Source organism: Peromyscus californicus, unplaced genomic scaffold, assembly GCF_007827085.1.
Source record: "Peromyscus californicus insignis strain IS unplaced genomic scaffold, ASM782708v3 Scaffold_8__1_contigs__length_139910024, whole genome shotgun sequence".
Taxonomy (NCBI): Eukaryota; Metazoa; Chordata; class Mammalia; order Rodentia; family Cricetidae; genus Peromyscus; species Peromyscus californicus.
The window spans coordinates 39857411-39866470 of NW_026294606.1; the positions used below are offsets into that span (position 1 = coordinate 39857411).

Genomic DNA, 9060 nt, shown 5'->3' on the forward strand with positions numbered 1-9060 from the left:
CAGTTCCAGGGGATCTGACACCGTCTTCCAGCCACCAAGGACACAGGCACACACATGGTGCACAGAGATACAGGCAGGCAGAACACCCATATACATGAAATAAAAATCAATACGTCTTTAACAACATCGTGAGGTGGAAGGCATTATTATAACAGGTACTTTAGGAAAAATGGACATGTTTGAATGTTTGTACTTCATTTTACTTTCATGTTTACATAGGTTACAGAATGAGTAGGAAAAATGTCTTATATACAGAAAAAAACAATGTTTCATATACTGATTCAATATAGCCTCCCTCTATTTAAAGTTTACACTTTCAGTAGTGAACAAATGATTGCTCAGTTACAAAGCAAATATTTTAAATGTCCAACCTGTCTTCTAATGGTGATTGCTGTGCAGTTAACACTTCCCTGAACAGAAGCCAGTCCATGGGAAGCAGACGTCAGTACGTTTCATGTCAGTGCTGTTTGCTGAGGAGCTCAGAGAGATGGGGGCAGGAAGCTGTTGATGAGGGATTCTTTTAGTTCATGCAGGGCACTCAAACCCCTCAAGAATAAAAAAAAAAAATGGAGCACCGCATTTCTAAATTGGTTGGCAGTTACAAATGAACACTGGTCAATTTGTCAAATGTGTTCTTTAGCTTTTTGAATTAAGAAAATGATATTTGAGTGACTGGATCTTTTTTATTCTTCAGAGTAAAACTGGAGCCCTGGAAGGCCCAGAGGTGGATGGATTTGTCAAAGACATGATGGAGCTGGTCCAGGTGAGTTCCCAAGGCTGGAAGGGTTATTCCCATCATGCATTGGGGTTGACATTGTGATAAATTGCATTGTTTATCTGGGAATGAGTGAGGCTGAAGATTAATACTAGAGAGAAAGATCTGGAGACATTTCCTATTTCATAGCCATTGAGATTCTATGAGACTCAACACATCTTTTTCACTTTCTTAAGATCACATGAGTTAAAATAACACATAATCAACATAGAAGTGTGTTTGAACCATCATTTTAAAGTCATTTACTTTTCCCAAATAGCCCAGTGTTATTGTGTATTTTACTGGTTTATTTTTCAGTTGCCTGGAGTATTTTCTCCCCTCTACTTGCCTCTCTCAGATTTCATTATTACAGTATCTACAATTTTAAATTTAATTTCATACAGCACTTTTTTTTTTTTTTTTTTTTTTTTTTTTTACCAAGGGGTTTTTCAAACATCCAGCCTAGGAAGGATATGTATTGTTATGACATTGCTGAGTCTCGGGCTGAGGTGGTTTAGGTTTCATTATATCATATGGCTGTTTTCTGTAGGGTAGACAGTGTTTCTAAAATGACAATCTCCTTCTTTTGAACTTTATTCTCTAAACTTGTTTATAATCTCCTTACACAGACAATTCCAGTCTCTCTGTCTCCAGGGAGCAGTGTAGACAGTGGATTTAGTCGGCTACGTACTTAGGGATTACTTTGAAGTACATTATTAGATGCACAATGATTGCATACTGGCTGTTCCAGACAGCAAAGAATTAGAGTAACAGTTATTAATTACTTTTGAAATCTCAGAATTATTTGCAAATATGATTAAAACTAGGAAACCTTGCAATAAAAAAGGACATTACCCGTTTTTTGCACAGATCTCTAGGACGTTGGCGTTCTGTGGCTGAGCAAACACAGGCGCAGTTCTGTCTGACGTTCAGTCAGGATCACTGACACATCTTCTGTGTCTCCCTACTTACCATTCTCACCCCAGTGACCCCTCAACTGTTCTGTCCTTGTCCGGTGGCTCTCACTTCTCCCCGCTTGCTCTGTGGCTCTTCATCTCCCCCTACTCTGTGGCTCTCCATTCTCCCCGCCTTGCTCTGTGGCTCTCCATCCCCCCCTCTTGCTCTGTGGCTCCCACTGAAGATACCACAGGCATTCTCCACCAGAATAAGTGACAGATACTTGTGTGGTATTTCCTTTTAAATGGCTGGTTAAAGGACAATCCTATTCTGTCCACTTCCTCTTTAACAGCTTGGCTAATAGAAATGAAGAAATTATCTCGGGGATATTAAAGTTTCATGGCAGATGGATAGGCCCAACTGGAGTTTTAGCTTGCGCTGATAGACTGAATGGGAAAGCAAGCTGCCTGGTTTCCTCTGTGTCACAGGACCTGGGTTCTGACAGAGCATAGGCCTGGGGCTTCCATAATCAGACAGAGCGCTTGCTCTGCTAATCCTCCTGTGATCCCCACACAGGGCTGGACATCACATGTGGAGACCCAACTAGAGATGCGCTAAAATCCTCTCCTGTGTAGAACTTGGAAAGCACTCTCCAGACACTCTGTGTTTGATTCCCCTCTCCCCCATCACCTGCCATTTCTTCTCTTCTCTTCCTTTCTTCTTTGCTTGGAAATTTTTCTGTCCAACATATCAGAACTGTATTCCATACAGCTATTTATATTTATTTATGTCTGTTTATATATATTTATGTCTGTGGACAAGTTTCTCAAGCCTTCTGTTGCCTGACTTGTTGTCACAAGAGGTGCCCAGTGAGACTTGCCTTCCAAGGCTAGGTGGTAACTAAGGATGCTGCAGACATCTACCATGGTCCTTGAAGACAATACGACTTCCCAAAGTCCCAGTCTTTGTTACTGTTTCAGAGCAAGTCAGTTGTCATCATTAGAGTGCATTTCTGATCTGGAAAATTACCAACATATGGGAGGGAGTTTCCCAAAAGGAATCTTTAGCTCAGTGAATGACCGGCCACATCACAGATTACAATTCTGTCTGAAATACTAGCATGCCAAAGGCATGCAAGAAAGCCTCGAAGACAGGATGCCTGTGTCCAAGGGCAACTGACTCACCATAGTTTTAAAGTGTTTGCTTCCTTTTCTCATTTTAAGTTATCTCTGCATATAAAAAAATTGAAGAGATGGAGAGATAGTTCAGCAATTAAGAACAATTTTTGTTCTTGCAGAAGACCAGAATGTGGTTTCCAGCATTCATATAGGGTGGCTCACAACCACCCAATCACTTGTAACTCTAGCTCCAGGGGATCTGATACCCTCTTTTGTCCTCCTTGGGCACTGCATGTGTGCACGTGCGCTTGTGCGCGCGCGCGCGCGCACACACACACACACACACACACACACAAATCATCCTTAAATGTTTTTAAATTTATCAAAAATAAACCAAAATTTAAGAAGCCAAGGAGAATATAGGCTAACAGTTCGAGTTCTAGGCTGACTACCTAGTGTTCCAGGCACAGGTTTACCACTAGCTGGCAAGGTGATCATGGGTGCCATTTAGCATCTACAGACCCATTTTCTCTCCTGCTTGTCTTTTGTTTCGCTTGCCACAATGTAGATCGAAGGCTAGACTTCACACATGCTAGGTGAGCACTTTGCCACTGAGCTAAAGTCCAAGCCTGTTTTTATTTCTACTTGGAAACAGAGTCTCACTGCGTTGGCTAGGCTGACCTTGAGCTCCATGTATAGTCCAGGCCTCTGGTGTTCATAACACGTACAGGGCCTGAGCACCGGGAGAGACGTGGGCATGCTGGCTGATGGGCTAGACACTGGCTCCATTCTTTCAGCGGAGTTGGAATGCAGAAGGGATGGGGTATGATGAAAACCTGAAGATGACATTGAGGGACAGGGTCACTCACAAATCCACAGACAGGAGGAAAAAGCACTGGCTATGAGCATGCATGGGGGTCAGGGGGTCAGTCCTGAAATACCCCAATTCCTAAGACTCATGAGAGGCAGATCAGTAGTTTTCACTCAGTTGCCCTGGGCCTAGTCTCAGGTGGTCCTTTGAGGCAGATGAGAGAAAAGGTCTACTTTTAAAATGAACGCTTACAATACGGTGCTGGCCTGCCTGTTGAATCAGCTTTCTGACTCCAAGACACCTGCATGATGGTGGGCCTGTTAGACGGTCTTTCTGGGCTGTAGTTTACTCACCTATAATTAAGGATGAAACTCTATGAATCTCCTATATTTGTTCTGAGGATTTGAGATTATGTTTGTAGAGCCCCTAGGCCAGGAATCTAAGCACTCCTGTGTCATTGACTTGCTATTAAGACAGTCTTAAAGATGGAGGCCCATGGCTTCTGTGTTTTGCCCTCAGTGATCCAGATATTTTTAAGTAGCAATGTTCAGCTTTACTAACTCATAGTGATATGCCTAGAATTAAAAGCATAACTTGCACGGTACAGTGGAATTTCTCTTACAGCCCCCCTCCTTACTTCCCACTACTCAAAAACCCAACCATCGAAAGAATTATTCTGAAATAAAGTATATTATTCTTCAAATAGAAATAAAAAGGTTAAGATAATCTGAATGAGGTAAACACACTGGCAAATAATTCATGCTTAGGTGGAAATGTCCACCACTCCAATCTTCTCTAAGCATAAGTATTTACCATAAGGGTACTGGAGCTGGGTACCACTTATTGGAGAAGAGCTATAGCAGTGAGTTACTAAAGATGCTGAGGACTAGACATCTCCACTTTGCATCTGTACAACAGACGAGTTCTTCACGGGACTTCTTGTGCAGTTTGCATAAAGACTTCTAAGCTATATGTCCTTGAGCTGCACACACACCTGCCTAGTACCGAGGACCCAGGAAACTATGCTTTTTGAGCCCAATGAAAGGAATCTGGTAACAATGCATTTCATCTTGTCCTTGCAGCTTGATCATCAGGATGCTTCTGACGGAGGCATGAGCGGTCCCCGGCCCCTCCCCGGCCCCTCCCGACCCTAGTCCAGCCTGCTGCTCCTTTAGTTTCTGCTGCTCTTTCCTCCTTCTCCCTTTACAGCCACGGTCAGGACAGATGCAGCATAGGTCGGTCATTCTCCCTGTTGGAGTGTTGACTAGGTCCCCTGGTTGTGTCTCTCTAGTTTGGGAATGGAAAGTCTTGTCTCCTACCAAAGATCTTTCAGAAGTTTCTTTGGAAGTGAAGAAAGCTTGAGGCAGGGTTGGGGGGCATGGGGAATGCTTCCCGGGGGCTCAGAAGTCTCTGGAAGGAAGCTGCCCTTTTTCTCCTCACTCAAGTCATCAAGAAGAACGGGCATCAGATTCACTGATTCTCTTCTCTTTGGATATCAGTTCTGCAGTTTCGATCCATCCCCCTTCCCCAGCTTTCTCTAGAGCTGTGTGAGGTGGAGCCAGAGCTCGGTCAGCCAGGAGACCTGGCATAAAAACTTCAGCTCTCTCCCTTGGGAAGAAGGCTGAGTTCTCCTGAGCCTCTTCCCTAGTCTAGGCAAAGGCGGTCACTCTTTCCCTCCTGGACAGCTGTGAGGATGGGGTGACATGTGTGACAGGAATCACTCTGGCACTGTGGTATGGTGAAGCTCTGAATGCTTCCCTGGCGTGCAGGTAGGACTGTCCCTCCTTAGTCTGGAAGCATGCCTGGAATAAAGCCTCAGTTGCTACTCTGCTATCCATCGTGGACACTGGATTTTCCTTGTGTATGAACCCTCTGTAAACCAGAGGCACTAAGCATCCCACGGACAATAATAAAAACATGTCTTCTCTCATCGGCATACACATCAAAGACTCCTGTCACAGTTCTCTGCTTTGGGGCAAAATGCCTTCAAGCCAATTGCTTATAAGGCAGGCTTTTCTGAAACAACTGTGGGAAGTGATATGGAAACAAGACTTCAAAAATGTTTATTTACCTTGCCTAAAAGTGCAGACTAAGAAATCAGGCCACTGCCAGCGGACATCAGGGACCTTGGGTGGGATAAAAAGGCAGTAGCTGTCCTGGGCTCCTCATGGCCCATCATCTGCCCTACCCCCAAGTTCTCAACGCTTAGGGGACTCAGGGAGTTTGACACTGGCCTTCTGAATGACTATGTCCTCTCGTCCTCAGCCCAGCATCAGCGGTGTGGATCTTGATAAGTTCCGGGAGATTCTGCTTCGCCATTGTGATGTGAACAAGGATGGAAAGATCCAGAAGTCTGAGCTGGCACTGTGTCTGGGGCTGAAAATGAACCCCTGATCCCCGGCTGCTCAGCTCTCTGCTTATGTGTCTGTGCTCTTACCATGAGAAGTGTGTTTGTGCTTTGCTCTCGGGGCCCCAGCCAGCAAACCTTCTCACTGATGGTACTGTGGTACTCTTGGGCAGAGGGAGGGACCCTAGGGTGCTGCTTCCAGAGGCAGCCATGATCCTGCCCTATGAGAAGCCCCCATGCAGCTTCTTCTGTCTTCTCTCCTTGACCTTGGCCTGTCTCCTCTAGAGCCTCAGTTTACCTGCTGGTCTTGCTCTGCTCAACTGTCCCCTTCACCTGGTGGATAGGGGTAGCCTAAGCTACCATCTCCTGTTTGTCCTTGGGCATTCTACTTAGAGTGTCACCTGTGCCCTGCTGTCACCTCTACAGATATGTCCACATGCGGAAATAACTCTGTAGTCAAGAATAAAGATGTGTGTGAGTTCTAAGCTTTGTAGTGTCTTGATGGTTTGGTGGGAGCCTTAACCGGGCCTGAGGGGGGTCATCCTGAAGCAGCTATTAGCTACAGGGTGCAAGCAATTGCCCCAAATGTTTTTTTTATTGGATGGGAGCAGAGCATCCTGGGTCAGGTTTCGTTGTTTTGTTTATTTCTTTGAGACAGTGTTTTGCTGTGTAGCTTGGGCTAGCCTACATCTTGCGCTACAGCATAGAGTGGACTCTAACGAACATCCACCTGTAGCGTAAAAGAGCCAGCCAAAGAAACTCACCCTGGCCCTGAAACCAGAGCCAGTGAAAGAAACACACCCTGACCCTGAACCTAGAGCCAGTGAAAGAAACACTTTAGCCCTGAACTCAGAACCTAAGAAACACACCCTGACCCTCAAACCAGAGCCAAATAAACACACTTCGTCCCTAGAAGCAGAGCCAGTAAAAGAAAGGTGCCTCGTCCCTAAAACTAGAGCCAAAAGGCTAAAAAGGACCAGTGAAAGAAACACAGTTTGACCCTGAAAGCAGCGCCAAGTGCCCAACTGACCAACAAAACCAACCAATCCCTGAGCAGGAAAATTGACCAATCCCTGAGCATGAATTCTAGTACCCTGACCCTGAAACCCAAGCCAGTGAAAGAAACGTTTTAGCTCTGAACTCAGAACCTAAGAAATACACCTTGACCCAGAAACCAGAGCCAAAGAAACACACTTTGGCCCTAGAACCACAGCCAGTGAAAGAAATATGCCCTGGCCCTAAAAGTAGAGCCAAAAGGCTAAAAAGGACCGGTGAAAGAAACACAGTTTGGCCCTGAAACCAGAGCCAATTCTGTCCTGATTAACTGACCAACAAAATCAACCAATCCCTGAGCAGGAAAACTGACCAATCTCTGAGCAGGAAACCAACCAATCCCCGAGCAGGAAACCAACCAATCCCTGAGCAGGAAAACTAACCAATCCCTGAGCAGAAAATCTTCTCCCCGGAAAAACTCTGCCCCTAGGAAGCCCTACATAAGTCTCTCTGCCTGTTCAGTTATGAGCTGTCCTCCAGCCTGGCAGGGGCAGCCACCCTCCTGGACTCCTCCTTCCCAAATAAATCTCTTTCTTAAAAGAGTTTTCTTCTTTTGCTGGCCACAGAACAGAAGAACCTTGCAGAGACGTTCCCTTCGTGGGGCTGAGCAGAAAAAAGTAACTTTTCCTCAGAGCCAGAGGAGATTGCTACATTTCTGTGGAGTGGGTTTCCGAACCCTTTAGCAGAGTGAAGCAGAAAAAGCAACATCTTGGACCTACAGAGCTCTGCTGGCAAGCCCCCTTAAGCCGGAGCAAAGCTCCTCTGTAATGGCTCTGTAGGAGAGGAGCAGGATTGTTACATCCTGTGGGGAGACCATCCCCCTCTGTACCCCAGCTTCAGGTATAGCCCGACTTGCCAACAAGTCAGGATGCCTTTCCCTCCAGAGCTCTAACACTCACACCGCCCTCCTGCCTCTGCTTCCTGAGGAGTACTGGACTTTCAGACATGTAATGACCATCTTGGTTTTGTTTTTGGTCTATTACTTTGCTTTCTGTTGCTTGATAAACACCATGATCAAAAGGAACTTGGGTGGAAAGGGTTTATTTGGCTTATATGTCCCAATCACACATCTTGATCACACTCCATCTGTGAGGGAAGCCAGAGCAGGAACTTAAGCAGGGCAGGAACAGGCAGGCAGGAACTGAGGCAGAAACCATGGAGGAAGGCTGTTTACTGGCTTGCTTTCCAGGCTCGTGTTGAGATACCTTTCTTTTACTTTACAGGACACCTTTCCCAGATACGGCACCAGCCACAGTGGGCTGAGCCCTCCCATATTAATTACTGAAAATGCCCCACAGACTTGCCTACAGCCCAATCTGATAGAGGCATTTTCTCAAACAAGGTTCCCTCTTCCTAGATGACCCTACTTTGTGTCAAGCTGACAATAAAAAACAAAAAACAAAACAAAAAAACCTAACTGGTACAAGGGGATCTTCAAGAAATCTGTGGTTACACAAACATCTTGTCCTCTTCCAACAATATCTTCCAGGAAATTTGGGACCCTCGGGGTTTTATACTCCAGTGCCTTTCATGGGCACCTCTGGATACGCCCAGCCTACTGTGATGGTTCATCTCAGTTGTTCTGATGAGATCTAGAATCATCTGAAAGACAAGCCTCTGGGTATGCCTGTGAGGCGTTATCTTGGTCAGGTTGCCTGCAGCGGGAAGATGCACCCACAGAGGGTGGCAGCCGTCCCCGACTGGGATCCTGGGGTATATAAATGAAGAAGGGAAGTGCACAGCATGCACATTCCTCTGTTTCATGACTGTGGATACGGTGAACTATGCCCTTGAACTTGAGTTAAAGTAAATCCTTGCTCTTGTCAAAGTATTTTGTTTTATCACAGTGACTGGAAAAGTAGCCGAGACACCCTTTTAACACTACTCTGATGTCTCCCTTTCTCTCTTACCCGCGCACACTCATGGCTCCTTGCAGAGCATCGAATGTCTTCATCAGTGAAAACAGTAGTCTGTAAGGTGGCAGAGCTGCCAGCCTCAACACTGCAAATATGTGCTGCGCAGGGAGAGTGGCTGATGTTTCCCTTTGATATTTTAATCATGAATATCACTGATTAAAATC

The 9060-nt window shown here is 45.6% G+C and overlaps 1 protein-coding gene across 1 annotated transcript in view; it reads left to right on the forward strand.

The window, feature by feature from the left end:
* The window catches only part of Scgn (secretagogin, EF-hand calcium binding protein), a 40106-nt gene extending 33694 nt beyond the window's left edge, over positions 1-6412 (forward strand). The window contains exons 10-11 of the mRNA XM_052729163.1: positions 695-763; positions 5846-6412. Of these exons, the coding sequence (XP_052585123.1) occupies positions 695-763; positions 5846-5974 (198 nt within the window). The 3' untranslated portion in view covers positions 5975-6412. The remainder of the gene's footprint in view (positions 1-694; positions 764-5845) is intronic.
* Positions 6413-9060: the final 2648 nt, after the last annotated feature.